Source organism: Neophocaena asiaeorientalis, unplaced genomic scaffold, assembly GCF_003031525.2.
Source record: "Neophocaena asiaeorientalis asiaeorientalis breed wild unplaced genomic scaffold, Neophocaena_asiaeorientalis_V1.1 scaffold230, whole genome shotgun sequence".
In the NCBI taxonomy this organism is placed as follows: domain Eukaryota; kingdom Metazoa; phylum Chordata; class Mammalia; order Artiodactyla; family Phocoenidae; genus Neophocaena; species Neophocaena asiaeorientalis.
This window is the reverse complement of record NW_020175186.1, coordinates 10,289,338-10,308,722: the sequence shown is the minus strand read 5'-3', so window position 1 is coordinate 10,308,722 and position 19,385 is coordinate 10,289,338. Positions and strand designations below refer to the sequence as shown.

The 19,385-nt window shown below is 44.0% G+C and overlaps 1 protein-coding gene across 2 annotated transcripts in view; it reads left to right on the top strand.

Moving 5' to 3' along the window:
- Positions 1-19,385, top strand: part of MPPED2 (metallophosphoesterase domain containing 2) — a 171,917-nt gene that overhangs the window by 147,000 nt on the left and 5,532 nt on the right. For both annotated transcript variants that reach the window (XM_024764573.1, XM_024764574.1), the window contains exon 5: positions 16,858-16,973. In XM_024764573.1, the coding sequence (XP_024620341.1) occupies positions 16,858-16,973 (116 nt within the window). The remainder of the gene's footprint in view (positions 1-16,857; positions 16,974-19,385) is intronic.

Sequence of the window (19,385 nt, the reverse complement as noted above, 5' to 3'; positions counted from 1 at the left end):
GCGCCCCCCAAAGATGTCCACGTCCTAATCCCCAAAAATTGTGAATGTCACCTTATAGTAGCAAAATAGATTTTGTAGATGTGATTATATCAAGGACAGTGAGCTGGGGAGATTATCCTGGATTATCTTGGTGGGCTCAGTATCATCACAAGGGTCTTTACCAGAGAGAAGCAGGAAGGTCAGACTGGGAGAAGATGTGACCGCAAAAGCAGAGGTCGGAGTGATACAGGGCCAGGAACCAAAGAATGCAGGTGGCCTCTAGAAGCGAGAAAAGGCCAAGAAATGGATTCTCCCCTAGAGCGTCCAGAAAAAGCCAGCCATGCCAATACCTTGATTTTATTCAGATGAGAATGATTTTGGACTTCTGACTTCCAGAACTGTGAGATAATAAATGTGTGTTGTTATAAGTTTGCAGTCATCTGTTATAGCAGCAGTAGGAAGCTAATACACCAGGATAAAGTAAACCTGATTTTCTCTGAAGCATGGATCTCTTTTGTGAATAAAGACCCATTGTTAGACTTTGTCTGTCTCTGTTGCAAAAGAGGGAAACTTGTAACCCTTAGAAGATTTCCAAATCCAGCTTTTTAAAGACTCATGGGCTGGGACTAATGTGAGTGAGGGACTAATATAAGAAAGGAAAGGGGTGACGGGCCGCCTGAGGCAGCCTGGTCCTGCCCCTTGGACAGTGTTTCGAAAAAGGACTTTCAAGGAGATTGGTTTCCAGGGTTGATTTGGCATGGTCATTAAACATGGATCTCTGTGTGACTTTGGGAATCTGTCACCTCTCTTTGCCTCAGCTTCCACATCCATAAAATAAGGTTAATCTTAGCCTCCACCTCAAAGGGTTGGATGTGTGGGCATTAAGTGAGTTCATGCATGTGAGGTGCTTAGAACAGTACCTTCTTCCCACATCGTAAGCTTTAAATAAATGTTAGCTATTATTAATAGGCATCATAGAAAAAAGTGGGACAGGATTCATAGGGGCCTGATTTGTTTGGAACATGTTCGGTTATATAAACATTTCTCTCCTGCTCGGTTTCTCGGAGCTACTATGGCAGTGTTCACGTTACAGCCCCAAAGTGGAGGGGGAAAGCAGTAGCATTTCTCAAACTTACTTAACCCTAAACCCTTTGTGATCCAGAACACTCCCAGCGAATCAGCTCTATCGGACATAGTATGGGAAATAACTGCCCTGGAAAGTTACACCAGGAAACCTCAGTTCACTTCTGTCTAACTCGTAGTCTCTGCCCCTGGCCCCAGAGCCACCACTGAACTGGGGACTGGGGAGCCCCCATCCCACCAGGGCAAGGACAAATGAATCCCTAGCATCCAGAGCTGAAAAGCAGGCGCTTTTCCAAGTTCACGCTGTTCTAAGCAGTGATGGAGCTCTTAGCATCGTCTGTGTCATTGTCTGTTAGTCATGAGTTAGCTTGGCTCCCGGGGTCTTGCCTGGGAACGTGGTGTCGTTTCCACAGCCTGACACCTAAGTTCCAACCAGGCTACCTAGAAACAGTCTAGAGCACAGTCCGTTCACAATTTGGGGACCAGTGGGTTCAGCTTCAAAGTAATGCTGTCAAGATGTGAGCAGATAACCTAGAATTTATATATCGACATCTTTATCGTACTCTTTAAAGTGAGCAATTTTCAAAGAGGACTTGTGTGAGTACTGTATAGGATGGAAGTATAACATTCAGTTGTATTCATTCTGGGGCAGGTGTTTAAAACAAAACAAAACACTATTGTGTCTGAAAATAAAAACCGCTTTGGTGTCATTACTTTACATAGGCACACCTTGTATAAACATCGGAAATCTAATTTCTGAGGAATTTCGTTTCAAGAAATCAGGCCTGGCTCACATAAAGATGCCTTTCAAAATAGAAATACAACACATTTAGTTAAGCTCAGGCTTTTGTGTTTTGTTTTATTTTGTTTTGAAAGCTATAAAGAAGTAAACTGTAACCTTCTTTATTTTTAGCAGACACCTCTAGAAAACCTTGAACAGTGTTCTATTTATAAAACAAAGTCTGTTTTTTTGTCCCTTATTAGAGAAAGAGCAGGACGGAGTATCAGAAAAATGAAATGTTTCTTTTTCTAGATTTCTTGACTTCATCAGCAACTCTTTAATAAACAATAAAACAATTGACCTAGTTTTGTTTTTGACTAATAGAAGGTCACCTGGAGATTGATAAATTGTGTTTAATATTCTAAGTAGATTGGAACTGAATGAATAACATACTGGAGGGAAAAAAGTGCAATTTGCGTGAGAGTACAGCCTGGCTTTTGGTAAGAGTTATGCTGCTGAGTGAGAGAGAGCAGATCTAAATAATTCTCTGGTTAAATTATTTCACATTATATAGAACATTTATAATCTCATCAGCCTTCAAGGCGTTAAAAACGGAGGAGAGACCTTGGCTGAGTAAATTCAATGGTTATAAAAGAGTCTAGAAACTGAAAAGAAGTGACCCAGGGGCTTCCCTGGTGGCGCAGTGGTTGAGAGTCCGCCTGCCGATGTAGGGGACACGGGTTCGTGCCCTAAAAAAAAAAAAAAAAAAAAAAAAAAAAGAAGTGACCCAGCACAACCAGAATGGAGTGTTAAGAGCGCGCAGGTTCCACCCTTCTGCTTTGCCATCCTGCTCAACTATGTCGTGCTCTTCCTCTAATCTTTACAACAATAATAATAGAGTCGGCATTTATTTAGTGCTTATTGTGTACAAGACACCCTGTGAAGAACTTTACATGGATTATTTTATTTATTTCTCAGCCACGTATCGATGAGGTAGATACTGTAATTATTTCCATTCTACAGATGGGCAAACTAAGACTCAGAGAGGTGTGGCGGGAGATGTTAGCACCGTTTCAGACACATATCTGACTCCAGAGCAGAGCTGTTGAGCACTGCCTGGTTCCTCTTTGAGCCAACAGTATAGACCTGTTCAGGACCAGAGGCTCGCCAGAGATGCTGATCTCCATTCTGCTTTTTTATAGTAAAAGTCCAAGAAAGCTTGGGAACCCGAGGAAAAATCCATACCATTCTGACCAAAAGAATAGCTTTCTTGTTTTTCTTCACATTTTTCCCAGTCATTGCTCATCCCAGGAAAGCTTAGGTATGACCTGCTTCTGACGGCCACCTCACCTGTTATACATTTCCATATACGATTGTTTTTCTTAACCATTCTTATTTTTATACAGAGTTTTGGATATACTTGCTTCCAATATTTTGCTCTTATAAGTAACAGTGAGGTGAACAACTTTGTATGTAGCATTTATACTTTTAAATTATTTCATTAGGATCTAATCCCTAAATAGGGATGACTGAATCATAGTACAAACATTTGTATGGCCTGTGCTAGCATTGTCCAATACAAATATAGCATGAACCATACATATATGTAATTTAAAATTTTCTGGTAGCTTCATTAGATAGTGAAAAAAATTCATTTTAATAATATATTTTCTTTAGCCCAGTATATCCAAATGTTATCATTTAAACATGTAACCAATATAAAAATTATGATAATTCTCCATTCTTTTTTGTGTGAAGTATCCAAAATACAGTGAAATATCCCGCTGATGATACATGTCGATTCACACAAGCCACATTTCCAGTGTTCAGTAGCTACCTGGTAGCTGGCGTATTTGGCAACACAGGTCTGTGAGATTTATAACCCAGTATTTTTTTTTTTAATATTTATTTATTTAGGCTGCTCCAGGTCTTAGTTGTGGCGTGAGAGATCTTCGTCACGGCATGCGGGATCTTTAGTTATGGCTTGCAGACTCTTAGTTGCGGAATACATGCAGGATCTAGTTCCCAGACCAGGGATAGAACCTGGGCCCCCTGCATTTGGGAGTGTGGAGTCCTACCCACTAGACCACCAGGAAAATCCCAATCCAGTATTTTTAAATGGCCTTTGTTTTTTTAAAAACCCAAACCTTAATCTTTCTTGCCCTACTTTCACCTCCAGACACACTTATTATCTGGATCACTCCCTTGGGTACTTATTCTAAACTCTTCTTGCTTTTTTCATTATTATGAATATTTTCTTGACATCTGTCATGTACCAGGCACGGTGCTAGATCTCAGGGTCCCCAATATAAATAGGACATGGCTTACGATCCATTGGGGTACATAGGCATATTCATAGCACAACTTTGACTCACAGGCTTGTTGGAATGAGGTAGGAAATAAGTTCAACACACACACGTACACACACAAGCCAGGAATAACGCATAGTATGAGAAATTCCACAAATGATGATTAAAGAAAGTGCTGAGGGGATCAGGGAAAGCTTCTTAGGGAGAATAACGAGCCTTGAGGGCTCAGTAGAATTTTAATGGGCCGAGATGGGGAGAACAGTTTTGCTGGTGACTATCTCATTATCCCTACCAGATGGCAGGTTGGGATGGTCTTGCATTGTATTTAGATCCCTGGAGGCCTTGCCAGAGCCTTGCAGTGGAAGGTGCTCGATAACGTTTGCTGAGCCCAATTAATAATACATGGTTGGCTGGCACACAGTGACAGAGACACCGGGGTCTGTCTGCTCGCTTTAACCTCTGAATTGAAGGGGCAGCTTAAACTCTCACTCATTCCTCTGATTGTGTGTCCTGCCAGTTTGCAGCCACAGTTTCCTCACTTTACTAAATCGGTCTGGACTGAAACTAGTCGTTTAGAGCCAAAATGGTAGATAAATGGAGGCCAGCACTTTAACATACATCTGACCTACTTGTCACTTATTCTGGCCCCTCTGAGATTTTCAAACAGCACAAGCAGGCAACACAGACAGCAGTGATATGGGAATTCGAAGGCGCTTCATCAGAAGGCACTCTTTGTATAGTTGCAAACTCGTTTATGTAGGCATTTGTGTGACAAGCTTGCAAGTTTCATCAAAATCGTTATCCCCCTTGCACAGTTAAAAAAACAGGAGATCAGAGACGTTACTTGCTCAAGGTTTTGTAGCAAGTAAGTTGGAAGAGCCTAGACTAGCACCCAGGTCTTCTAACGCCAAGTCAGTGCCTTCCCGTTCCTTATCCGAGGCTGGTCCACCTGTATCCAGACGCCGTCACTCATTGCTTTGCGATAGATCCGTTCAGTTCTTTGGTATCTACATTCTAAATCTGAGAAATGGAGAGAGAAGGTACACTTTGTGAGGGTACGAAGAAGATAAATTAGGGAACAAACACCTAAGGGTTGGTGATATTAATATTTATAATGATATTAATATTCATAACGATGAAACAAGAGCTAACATTGAATTATTTTCTCTTTTTAAAATTTATTTATTTATTTATTTTTGGCTGCGTTGGGTCTTCATTGCTGCGCACAGGCTTTCTCTAGTTGCGGCGAGTGGGGGCTACGCTTCGTTGCAGTGCACGGGCTTCTCATTGCCCTGACTTCTCTTGTGGAGCACGGGCTCGAGGCGCGCGGGCTTCAGTAGTTGTGGCGTGCGGGCTTCAGTAGTTGTGGCTCGCAGGTTCTAGAGCATAGGCTCAGTAGTCACAGGCTTAGTTGCTCCATGGCATGTGGGATCTTCCCAGACCAGATATCAAACCTGTGTCCCCTGCATTGGCAGGCAGGTTCTTAACTACTGCGCCACCAGGGAAGTCCCACATTGAATTCTTAATATAGGGCAAACACTCTGGGAAATGCATTACATACATGATCACAGTCAGTCCTCACAACAAACCTGTGTGGGTGGTCCTATTATCTCCACTGAATAGATGTGAAAACTGAGATCAGACAGATGAACTTGCCCAAGGTCACATTGCTGAGTGGAAAATAGTCAGAATTTGAACCTAGACCTGTCTAACTTTTAACCATTCATTTGAAATCATTGGACTACAGAATTATGTCCATGCCACCTCAGCTGTAGGTGACCTTGTGCAAGTTACTAAAATTCCTATATCTGTATACCGTTTTCTCTATAATTAATACCTTGCCCACCACTTGGGGGTAATTGTGAACTAATAAATGTGAAAATGATTTGTAATGAGTAAAGTACTATGCAGCTGTATAATGTTATCTACAGTGAAACTGAAATCCCTCAGTAAGATGAACCACCCCCAGCAGACTGGTGTCTGGCATGTAGCAGATGCTCAGTAAATGTGTATTGAATTACTTGAATGAATAAAAGACTCTGCTGCTCAGGACGACTTTCTGTCCCCACGAATGGTAATGGGGAGGGGAGAGAAAGAAGGCAAGCCGTACGTCAGCTTCCTGAGCTCAAGTCCCCCAAATCCACCAGTTTCTTCACCCGCTGGAAGAAACTGCTTTGCAGTCTAAGTAGATAACGAATCCTCCAAATTTCTCCATCCATGCTGAAGTTGCATTTGACTGCATGGAGATTTTTACACTGGATAAATTTTTTCCAAAATATAGGTGGTCAGTATAGAAAAAGTAAAGAATAATAGACAAATAGGAAAAAGGGGAAAAAATCACACCTGGTTCTCCTCCCACCCCTGAGATAACCATTCAGCAGCTTCATCGCTTTCTTTTTTCTAAGCATTTTTTACATCCTTGTGTTCATACTGGTCTGCAGATTGGCTCTTCCACTAGCCATCACGGAATGCACACTTTCTCATGAAGTTACAACCTCTTCATGAACACTCACTCTTAGTCAGTTCAACTGACAAATACTTAAGCATCTGCTCTGTGCCAGGTGCTAGGGACATGGTGGTGAACCAGGCCAAAGTCATTGAACTTCCAGTCTTCCTTGTTACGTTTAATGACTGGCTGCCTAGTCTTTTATGGTCCACTTATCACTTATTCTCTTTGGGTCTATTTTTTCAGGAGCAGGCTTTCTTACCACTGCAGTCCTCCCCCTGGTCCCCCCAAATATGAAATTGTATAAAAAGAAACCAGCATTAGCAAAATAAATGTGTAACAACACACGCTCAACACAGGCACATTCTAAACTAAACTAAGCAGAATAAAATATTGTATTATCCCCTATTTCGGGACAGAGATTTTATCAGTCCATCCCTGCTGTTAACATCAATTCTTAAGAGTTCACTGTGTAACAAGATCAAATCCAGCTAATCCTGAACCCACCTTTCCTCTTTTTCTTACTCTTTTGGGAAATCTAAGTTAGAAAAATACTGTCTTCTGGCTAGGTTTCTGTGACATGTCTGCAGGGTAGGGGTGGGGGCAGGTGCTCTCTGCTGAGTTTGCTGAGTACCTGGCAATCTTCCTGCCTCCCCTGTCCTGTTTGTCCCATGCTTTAGAGCCAGCCAGGCATGTGACGCACGCTGCCCTCGCAGGCTTATTCTCTAGTAGGATGTGGTTCTGTGTTTCATGGTCCTGGTGTTGGCTGCACAGCTTTCTTAAGGAGTGTGCAGGAGGACGTGGAAGGAGACCTCCCCCGCAGAGTCCTGCCAGCTGTGCCCCAGGTCACCTCCTCTCCAGTCTGCCCTTGGAATTGCTGGGTTCATTCTCAGACCATTTTGATGTTCCCTAAGCTCTTTGGAAATTAGGTTATTTTGAAATGAAGGCCAGCATTTAAAGACTTCTGTCCAGGGCAACTTTACCTATGAAATGGTGAGCTGTGGGTTTATCCTGGAAACTATTCAATTTTGTAATCCTAGCAACGACCTTGCTAGAACCCGACTCATAACAGGCATCCAGGTCATGTCTGTGGAATGATTAAATGCCCCAGAAAGACCATACTGATCCCATCCTCTGAGCTTTCAACCCAGTACCTGTGTACCTCCTGAAGGAAGGGACTCAAACTCATCATCCATGACGCCTTATGGCCAAGCTTAGTGCCTGGCACATCCTAGACTTACAGAAACCTTAGATGAAAAAAAAAGTGAATGTTGTATACCCATACAACTGGAATGCAGTGGAATATTTTTCAGCCACACAAAGGAATGAATTTCTGATACATGCTACAGCATGGATGAATCTTGAACATATTATGCTAAGCAAAATAAGCCAGACCCAGAAGAACAAATATGGTAAGATTCCACTTACATGGGGTACCTGGAGTGGTCATATTTATGGAGACAGAAAATAGAATGTTGGTTGCCAGGGGCTAAGGGGAGGGAGAGATGGGGGGCTGTTGTCAATGGGTACAGAGTTTCTATCAGGGATGTACAAAAGTTCAGGAGATGGATAGTGGTGATGGTTGTACAACATTGGGAATGTACTTAATGCCACTGAATTATACACTTAAAATGGTTCGAATATTAAATTTTGTTATATATATTTTACCACAATAAATGTTAGTGGAAAAAAAGATGAATACTGCTTTTCTTTCTTCTACTCCTCTCCACCCATTGAGCCTTGTTTTCCTTTCAGACTTGGCCGTGACGTCCCTCTTTGAGGAATTCTCCCTGCTGGGGATTAGATATCAATCAACGCAGGTCCCATTGAGGGCTACTCAGATCAAGGCCCATCCTGGTCAGGGTACCCTGGTACCTGGTCCTCTAATTTCCTCGGCCACAAAACAAAGAGCCATTTCTGGAAGCACCAGGGCATAACCCCAAGTCCACTTCACCTGCCCACCAAGACAGAAGTCCTGCTGTGGTCTTTCCTCTCCCCTGTCAGGCTCTTTCATGATGGATGGGAATAGTCTCCCTCACAACCCTATGGGAAGGAAACCTATTGGAAATCTTTCTCTTGGTGCTGTGAACTTGTTTATAAGATTAAAGGCAGGTATGCTTGGGAGGACCAGGCAAATGCTGTTAACATTATTTTTAATAATTCAGGGCACACCAAGTTCAAACACAGGTCAGGGTGGTTTGTTGTTTTTTTTCTTGGCTCCTAAAGCAAACTCTGCTTACACCATCTCCTTTCCAGCGAGAGAGGAAAATGGGTAACAGGCTTAATTCCGGCACTTGCTCCTTACTAGTTACAAAAAGGGGACACCGTCGGCGTGTTTGTCAAGACAGTGGTGTGTGCTACCTTGGTTTACGAAAACCCTATTTGTAGCTCATGGGCCTCAGGTGACTACTTTGGGTATGATTTGTTCCTATCCTGTCTATGGCAGCAGACCATATTATTCAACCAGGCCTTCCCTTTATCAAAACAGGATCTCTTTTCATCCCAAGGACCTTATAACGAAAGACCAAGCTACAAAGCCGTAGCGAAGTGATGGGACTGGACAGCTGCTGTGAGAGAAGCGGGCACTGCCCTTTGGAGGCAGCTGAGTCCTGGTTTGGGTGAGGCAGGCTCTTCCCAGGCAGCTGCCCAGAGGTGTCAATCTTGCCCTGAAGTGAAGCTTTGCATCTCTCTCCTAGTGATGTCAATTACCATGTGCGTCTCTTTGCTGCACAAGATGTGACGTTCTTCCGTGGGCTAATGCAAAACAGCCTTTTAATTGCATGGAAGAGTAACTTCCAGGCTGCCAAGTGGAGGGACTTGGGGAGGGAAAAGGCTGGCTTCTTAAACAAACTCCAGAGCAATGGAGAGAAAGGGAAGCAAGGAGGGGAGCGGGGCAGGTGTCTGCCTTTCATCTGGATATGCAGGATGACACATCTGGTGCCAGGGAAACTGCTATTTCTAACTGACGGGAAGCTTTGCAGTCAAGGGAGGGCTGAGCTGTCAGGTGAGCCAGAGATCAAGAATTATCATGACAGCTTCATGGCATGTGAAAGGCGCTGTGAAGTGCGGTGTGATTTTAACCAGCGGTGGTTAAATTAGCTTCCCTTGGACCTGGTGTGATGTGTAGTCGGAGAGGGGCCGATGGTGGCTGGGAGTGCCGGGCGTGGAAGAGGTTGCAATTCTGAAGCACCACCATTTAGAAAAGAAAGGGATTGTGGAAAGTGGCTCCCGGTTTCTGAATGTTGCTGCACAGAGGTGCCAGGCGGTGGTGGTGGCTTTATCTAGTAGTGTGTCGATCCCTGCAGTGAACCTCTCTGAGCCCCCTATTATAAATATTCCAAGGACCCAAAGTGAACCCCTTCCTTGAACTTCCCCAATTTAAAATCCTGTCAAAATCTAGCCACCTGTACTTGCCGGCTAAGCAGCCTTGACTAACCGTTTTACCTTGTGCTCTCACATTCCACAGGATTGTCTATGCGAGACTGAGCCGGCCGCCAGGCGAGGGAGGGAGTGCCTTTCTGAAAAACTTCCACTCAAGAGTGAGCCGAGGAAGTGCCTTTTAATAAGTAATCAGCCGGAGGAAATCAGCCTCTATCTAGCCATCTAGTAATGCTTGCCTGTGCACTGGGGACTTTTCCAGAGTCTGGAGCAGCAGGGTCTATGATTTGATGAGCCATAGCTTGAGAAACTCTAGAGAGAAAAAAGTAACATGAGCAATTTTGTGTGTGTGTGTGTGTCTATACACACACACACACACACACTGCCAATGTATATCATATATAAATTAGAAGCTACACATTAATACTCGATGGCAGTTCTCTGCCAGAAGTTTTACATAAATTATCTCATTATCTCACTTTATCCACGTGGGTGGATATTCTGCTGCTTTTTGAAAGATGAGGAGACAGGATCAGAGAAGCCAGTAAGCAGCAGACCTACTGAACATGGGTCTGTTTGACCCCATAATACATACTCGTACCCACTGCCTCCAAAACAAGAATGGCTAACTTTCACAAAACCCCCAGGTTCTTATAATTTTAAGTGGCACAGCCAACACGCCAGCCCTTTCATTAAGTCTGGGTGTTCGTGAGCTTGCACTTTTCCAGGACAGTGAACCTGAGGTGCCCATCTAAGCTGAACAAGTACCAATTGCTCATTTCCAAATCCTGCTTTCCTGGGGTGCACCCAGCCCCCACCGAAGTTGGTCGGGGAGTGAACGGCCATTCACCTGTCCAAACCTGGGATTTATGCTCCGGCAGCTCCCTTCCGCCCACACCACAGCATTGTGTACGGCAAACACAGATGACCTTTGCAGTGATTTAATCTCAACGTGCTTCCAGAGAGCAAACCTGTTTTGTATTGACATTGTTTGGAACAAGTTCTGCCTATGTGAACTCCCGCAGCACCTGCCCCTGGACTCTCAGCCCCGAGAGGCCAAGTGCCTCTAATTCTGAGAATAAGGGGGAGGGCGCCTTGAAAGCATCCCCAGCTTCCATCCGTCTGAGTCTTCGGTCCACTGGCTTCAGGCAGCTGAAGTACTCCCCTTCCTTCCAGGATTTTCTAATCCCTGTCTAGGAGGGGCGGTCGTGGGCTCGGATTGGCCCACTGGCAATAGGGTGCTTTGTGGGACATTTTCTTACAAGTCGGTTCCCATGTGGCATTTGTTAGTCACAGCTAATTATTAAGTCCTTGGCCAAGGCAGTAGACATTGTTCCCTTGGATTCCTCCCTCCTCCTTTCCCCCCTCGCCTCCCCACTGCTACAGAACAAAACTCATTGTGGGGCTCAGGAGGTCGGCTGTGCACACGTTTCCCAGTGAACTCCTGGGGGGCTCACTGCTGGGGTTTCGTGTTTCAGGTTGAAACTCAACTGGATAAAGCATTATTCATTGATGCTGACACAGTCAGTCTCTGCTCTGTGCGGCTATTTCTCGCACACTGGACTTGGTCCTTTACAGGCAATTTAGGTAATTCATTGAGGGCAATTCACAGCAGTTACTCAGAACACTGATAGCCTGAACAGAATGACAGAATTTGGGGATTTCTAGATCACAGAAAGATTATCGAGTGTCAGGTTTTGCCAGCTGTGCTCAGAGGCGTAGGTCAGAAAGGAGGAGGGGGCTGAGTGAGTGAACAGGCTCAGAGCCCCTTCGTCCCCGTCCCCTGGCAAGAAACACCCCTGCACATACCTGCTTTGGGTCTGGGGCTTCTGCATAAGATTTCTGCAGCCTAAAAGCAATCCTGAACTCCCATAATCGCATCCACCCATTCATTCTTTGCTCAGATGAGGAAACTGGCCCACTGAGGACCTTCTCTTATCCAAGGGTCTTGTGCATTAGCGAATTGATACCAGAATGCAAATTAGCACATGGGTCTCCCATTTCTGTATGCCCCATTTATTACACCATGCTGGGATAATTCTGGAGCCCATCACTGGGCTGCTTTTCCCATTTCCTGGTCACTGTATTATGGAAAAGGCCTGATCTAGGGGATCTAGAGGAACAGAAAACATCCCAGAGAAGCTGTACCAGCATTGCTGAATTCACACTGCATTTTCACTAAAAGCCACTTCCATCCCACAATGCCATGGAGCCCTCTGGAGTTGCACAGTGCACAGCCTCAGAGACCATATGGATCAGCCCTGTTTACTTGATGTATGTGAGAGCCAAAACCAAAACTGGGCTGGAAGGTTTTAGTTCAGCATTGTGCAAAGAAAGAACATCGGCTTTGCAGCCAGCAGGTCTGGGTTCAGATCTCGGTTCCGCCACTTACTAATCCTAGGAAAGTGAACAAATTCCTTGATATCACTGATCTTCAGGTTTTTAATCTAAAAACAGAGCTGATAATACCCAGCCCAAGTATTGTTATGAGGAGTTAAATGTAATAGCCTATGTAAAACCAAACCCCTACGTAAAAACGTATCAGGGACTTAATAAATGTTCGCTTTCACATAACTTAACCTCTGTCTCATGTACATACAGGTTTGAGTCAAAAGAAAAGCCCAACATTTTCAAAGTTTACCCTTAACTTGGAAATGTCTGGGCTTTGTCACAGGCTTAACATTAACCAAATAAAATTTAAGGGACCTCTAGACCATGGACCTGCCTTAATCTTTTACAGAGCACTTGTAAAACTGAGCATTTCCTGGGGGAATAGGGCTGTAGGTTTCCAAGAGAAAATTCTATGAGGGAAAACTGGAAAGAGTGAAAAAAATAAGTCCCGTTCTTTGACGCTGGAAGCCCCTGGGATATCCTCGGGGTTCAGGGGCTGACTGCCCTCAGACAGACTCTGGCAGTGAAATCAGAGCCCCTCATTGTACCAACTACTTGGGTGTGCTTGGGACTCTTTCAAACCCTTCTTTATTGGCCATTCAGACAGGAACCATAGGCCCAGAAGCTTGTTTGCAAAATCTAGGAAAACAGATGTTTTTGCTTATTTTTCTCTCTCTCATGCCAGAATGCTCACTGAGTCTTCATTGGGTTCTGAACTTGCCTTTTTTTTTTTTTTCTTTTTACTTTTAAAACAAATCTTGGAAGAGGGTTATTATTGTAAAGTAAAGGGGAAAGATGGGTATCCCAAACTGGGAAAACTCTATTTTAGAGTCTAATGAAAATGTTTACGATCCTGCAGTCTGGGAGTCCTAGAAGGCAAGAGAGAGCAGGGTTGACTCATTAAAGCTCTGAAAGGGTCTACGAGGCCTCACCCCCATACCCACGATGCCTGGTGCATCCCTGACAGACTGGGATAAGAAAGTGAGCACTGCCTTTTCCTCAGAGGAAACTAAAAGCACTGCACCTAGTCAAGCAAGACAGTGTGGCTGTGGAAGGACTGTGTTGATTGAACACATGCTGTGTACCAGGTGAGACTCAGGCCACTCACAGTCCGTGGATTTTATGAGCAGCTCAGAGAGTTTAGATACCGTATTAGTTTTCTATTGCTTCTGTAACAAATCACCACGAATTTAGTGGCATAAAACAACATATATTTATTTTTTAATGTATTTTTTAATTGAAGTTTAGTTGCTGTACAATATTATATATACAGGCATCCAATATAGTGGTTCACAATTTTTGAAGGTTATATTCCATTTATAGTTATTATAAAATATTGGCTATATTCCCCGTGTTGTACAATATATCCTTGTAGCTTATTTTAGACCTAATAGTTTGTACCTCTTACTCCCCAACCCCTATATTGCCCTTCCTTCCTCCCCTCTCTCCGCTGGTAACCACTAGCTTGTTCTCTATATCTGGTGAGTCTGCTCATTTTTTGTTACATTCACTAGTTTGTTGCATTTTTTAGATTCCACGTATAAGTGATATCATACAGTATTTGCCTTTCTCTGTCTGACTTATTTCACTTAGCATTAGACCCTCCAAGTCCATCCATGTTGCTGCAAATGGCAAAATGTGATTCTTTTTTATGGCTGAGTAGTATTCCATTGTGTATATACACCACATCTTCTTTATCCATTCATGTAAAATGACACGTTTATTGCTTCACCATCTGTTGGTCAGAAACCTGACCTGGGTCTCACTGGGCTGGAATCCGGGTGTCGGCAGGGCTGTCTGTGTTCCTTTCTGGAGGCTCTGTGGGAGCGTTTGTTTTCTCTGCTTACCTTTTCCAGCTTTTTGACACTGCCCACATTCCTTGGCTTTATGTTCCTCTTCAAAGCCATCAACAGCAGGTTGAGTCCTTCTTACATTGCACCTCTTTAATTTCCTCTTCTACCTCCCTTCTCCACTTGTAGGGACCTTGTGGTTTCACTGGGTCCTCCTTAGGTAATCCAGGATAATCTCCCTAGTTTAAGGTCAGCTGATTAGCTCCCAAACAAACTTTTAATCCACCTTTGCCATGTAAGGTAATATATTTATAGGTTCCGGGAATTAGGACGTGGACATCTTGGGGGGTGGGTAATCATTGCCAATAGGTACATAGGTCGTTTCTACACTAAATACAGTGACTGTATATATTAGGACTCTTTCGGTTGCAAGAAACAGGATCTAACTCAAGCTAATCAGAAGGAAAGGATTTTTCTGGCTGATATACTTGGAAGAAAAATGTGATTGGCTTCAGGCACAGCTGGTTCCCCGTGTCCAACAAGGTCATCAAGGCACTCTGCTTCTTGGCTTGGCATTCTTTGTGGTGATTTGCTTCTCAAGCACAAGCTTATCTGCATGGTGGCTGAGATAGCTCCCAGGCAGTAGCAGGCTTACGTAGTTCTCAAGATAGGAAAGAGAGGAAACTATGACTTCTCTTTAGGTAGCACCAAAAAAATCCTGAGGATGACGCTTATTGGCCCAACTGGGGTCATATGCACATCCCTAGACCAGTCACTGCTCACGGAGAGGCCATACGTGCTTCATTCTGAGCAGAGATGAGTCAGCCTTACCAGAGCACATGTACTGAGCGGGGGAGGCAAAGGTACTCCATAAGAAATTAAAATGCTTTTACCGAAAGAAGGCAGAAAGAGCTGGCTAGGCAGAAACCATTGGTGGGCACTTCAGCATCTTATGGCTGTGTTATTCTAGTCCAGTGCTCATTTGGCTTCAAGCAATAAGACACTCAAACTTGAAAGAGTACAGAGGGGGCTCACTCAGGGCAAGTAGTAAGTTAATTCAGGTAGTATAAAAGAAGGGGAATTGCATGCAGGTTAAGAGTCTGGGTTTTGGAACCAAACTGCTTGGGTTTATGTCCAATTTATTGGCTGTATTTACTTGAGTTGAGCTCTCTGTACCTCATTTTCCTCATCTGTAAAATGTGGTTAATAATAACACCCACCTCATGAGCTGGTTGTGAGGTTTCAGTGTGTCGATACAAATAAGGTACTTAGAATAGTACCTTGACATAGAGCAAACACTCAATAAATAATAACTTTAATAACGATTACTGTTGTTATATAGCTATTGTTATTACAAGTAAGCTTCCTGAGGATGGCTTAGGGACCTGGAAAGTGGTTAGGGACCAAGTCAGATACTTCCTTGGTTTCTCTTTTACGAGCTGAGGCCACACAGTCTCTTCTCTCTGGAACTTACTCTCTCAGGCACCTCAGTGGGAACTGCGGTTCTTACCTGTAAGGTGAATTTTCACATGGCTTTCAGGGGCCATCCTTTCACCTCTAGCCTTGACTATGCATGCCCACCACCAAATGAATGATGGTTAGTGTTTCTGAGTGCAGAGTCTTGAAAGACACTGGTTAGTCTGGGCCATGATTGGCTTTAAATAGTAATGCCCCCTGTTTGACTAGCTGTGACAGACCAAGTGCTCTTGTACACAGGGTTACCTCTCTCAGTAGGCGTGGAAGGGGCAGCTTAAGCTGACGGGAAAAGTTGGGCTTAGCAGAATATTGACCAACTTGTCTTTGACACGTACGCCCTAGCAAATTGGAATTTTCCTCCAGGACAGAGAGAGTCAGTTTCAAAAAATAATGGTTACATCTAGATGTTTGGGAATAGGACAGCACTGGGAACTGTTTTGTTCTGATGTGATGTAGCCTGTAGTATTTGTAGAGAAAACTTGATCATCCTCCCGTTATTATACATGGTAGAGACGTTTTCAGCTCCAGTTAGAAATGCTCACTGGATGGATAAAGATGCCATTCGTTTCTACGTAGAGCATCAATCTCAGAAACTTATTCCTGGAGCAGAAGTTCCCGAGAGGGTGGAATGCTCACATTCACTGTCAGGAGACTGGATTTCAGAGTGAACAGGGGTGTCCCCAGAAATCTTCCCTTTGGTGACCAGAGGAAAGTTTCACTTTGGCTTTTTGTTCAGTGTCCCACCTCACCTTTCAGAGCCCCACCCCCACCCCCCGCAGTAATTTTTCAGCATTCTCAGTCCGGGATGTTCAGAACATCTCTGTGTGTGGCGGTTTCTGCCTTTGGAGCACTTGTCCTTTTCCCCAAGGATTTCATTAAGAATCTTTCTAGTGAAGCCATTCCACAGTGATGGGGAGGAAGAAAGAGGGCTGATGGAATTTCTTAGCCCCGATGCTTCGGATCTGGGCAGGGCATCTTTAGGAAGCACTGAGATTTGGGGGAAGACAAAGCATTGTTAAGATTTTGATAGGGGTCTGCTGGGAAAGTCTCCACTGTAAAGGCTCTCGTGCCTCTTTCTAGTTGAACAATTTGTAGGCTCCACACTTGCTTTCAAATGAATTGGTTTTGAAGCAGTCAACAAAAAAGCATCCTGCTGCCAGGGCCAACCATCAAAAAGAGAAAAGAGAGCAATGCAAACCGTGGGGGAATGTGCGCGAGAGAAATAGTGTAGAGCGGAAACGTGGCTCTGCTGGCCTGATACCATGTGCATTATCTCCCCCAAAGGACCCCGTGGTTTAATGGTTGGGGCTTTAACCTGCCCAGAGGTCAGTCTCTGCTGGACAAGTGGAACCTTATCCCCGAGGGCATCGACATACTCATGACACACGGACCTCCTCTCGGTAAGTGAAGCAAAGGTGTACTTTCGTCATACGTGATGCCTTTTTTTCCCAAGCATAATGAATAATGCTTCAGGGACATAATCATTTTCCTCCAAAAAAAAAAAAAAAGTGAATACAAAAAGAAAAGTCAGTGTCTTTAAAGAAACCCAGTATGATAATTGAACTCAGCAGTTCTGCTGGGCTTACAGGTGTTCTTGAAATTAAATTTTTTGATTTAGTCAGGTCAGGGAAAATCAAATGAGTATAGAGCACCACAGTCTTTTGAGCTTGATAATTTATTTTAAGAACTATATTCACTTTGGAGTGAGGGAGTGGGAGGGGGAATGGAAGGAAGACACAGACCTCCCAATCACAGGGCTTTTGAATGGTAATGAAATGATGGAAACTTTCGTTCAAAGTAGTTCATTTTCCTTTCCCATATAGTAGTGGAACCTGGGAGATCTTTAAGTATAACATCAAGCTAATTATACAAGAAAAGAATCCTTTTTTTTTTCTTTTTTTAGCTAAGGTGTTTAGTAAGGACTTATGTTGAATATTACTTAAAGATACTCATCTTATGGGCTTCCCTGGTGGCGCAGTGATTGAGAGTCTTCCTGCCGATGCAGGGGACACGAGTTCGTGCCCCGGTCCGGGAAGATCCCACATGCCGCGGAGCAGCTGGGCCCGTGAGCTATGGCCGCTGAGCCTGCACGTCCGGAGCCTGTGCTCCACAACAGGAGAGGCCGCAACAGTAAGAGGCCCGCGGACCGCAAAAAAAAAAAGATACTCATCTTACAGATACAGTGAACCTGCATCCAGGTTTAGATTGCCAATATGCTTCAAAGCTACCTTCAGTCACCCAGATTATAGGTCAGAAGATGATTGTTTGATTTATATAATAATCTTCTAATTATTCATGAGCTTGTTAGTGGTTTGGTTTAGCCACAGAACATTTTTCAAACAGTACTACCACCTTGATCTTCCCATCTATTGGGTGTCTATTATACCAGCAGCCTTCCTTGTCAAACTAAGGTATGCTCGGGCAATCCAGATGTTTCCCTTTTCGTAGGAGAGTTTCCTCTTTTAAAAAATTATATGAAAAACCACATAACATGAAATCTATCCTCTTAACAAATTGTTAAATGTACAGGGCTAGAAAAGTTTTCGTGATCATCTTGCTTTGGAGAGAGGAGGAAAGCAATACAAAAATAAATGATGTTCATCATTTTTTTCCTGTGGTTTGGGGTTACTATCCATGTCACTTCCCTCCTCTGTCGGCCTGAAAAATAAAAAATCTAACACGCATCCCCTAATGTGAATTTAATCTTTGTAGATATTTTCCCCTTCACGCCACTTAGTGCTGCCTTCCTGCCCTTACAAGGGAAGTGCTCTGTGTTTCACAAAGAAACAGCGGAAGGGAGGACCAGGGCATGAGCCACAGTGGCACATTTTCATGATGGGGGCTGGGAGGGAAGCAAGAGAAGGGAAGGCAGTTCTGTTGCAGGCAGGGAAATTGTACAGATTTGCACAAGATCAGCACTTCCTGACTTTTTTCAAAGCTTCAGAATCGCCATCTCCATGCTCTTTCCCTACCCCATCCTGCCCCCTCTATGCTTTACAAGATTATACTTATCAATAACCTTTATCAAGCCATGATTAATTAATTTCCCTATTTTGCAATCATTGGAGACTAACCAAATCACTGAATTGCTGGCTAAATATTCTGCTCAGCATGAGTTACACAGCGAGGCCCTACAGAGACCACATCCCAGCCAAACCGATCCTTCCCCTGAGCAGCCTAGTTGGGTGCAGGCTTAATCCCCCTTAGGCTGTGTACTGTGTGGGACTTGGGCGTCCTCAGCATAGAAACATTTACATACCTGAAGTATTATTTGGAATATAACTTTGAACAGTTCATTCACAGACTTCATCAAGTCATTAATTTTGATACAAAAGCAAGTGGCATTCTGGCCTCCAAAGAATTCAGACATTCCAGGACCTCTTTTTTTTTTTTTTTTTTTTTGCGGTACGCGGGCCTCTCACTGTTGTGGCCTCTCCCGTTGCGGAGCACAGGTCCGGACACGCAGGCTCAGCGGCCATGGCTCACGGGCCCAGCCTCTCCGCGGCATGTGGGATCTTCCCAGACCGGGGCACGAACCCCGGTCCCCTGCATCGGCAGGCGGACTCTCAACCATTGCGCCATCAGGGAAGCCCCGGGGAAGCCCCCTCCAGGAACTCTTAATAGAGAGGCTACCATCCCTCTCTTTGTAGTAAAGATGGAGTAACCCAGAGAGTGGCTGTGCATATAGCAGAGTAAGAGCTACATCAGGGAGTTCCAAAATAAAATGTCAGGCAAAGTTTTCATAAGGTAATGTTGAGCCTTAATCAGTGTAGTTATTGGGATTCTTGTGAACATTCTGAACTAGGAGGTAG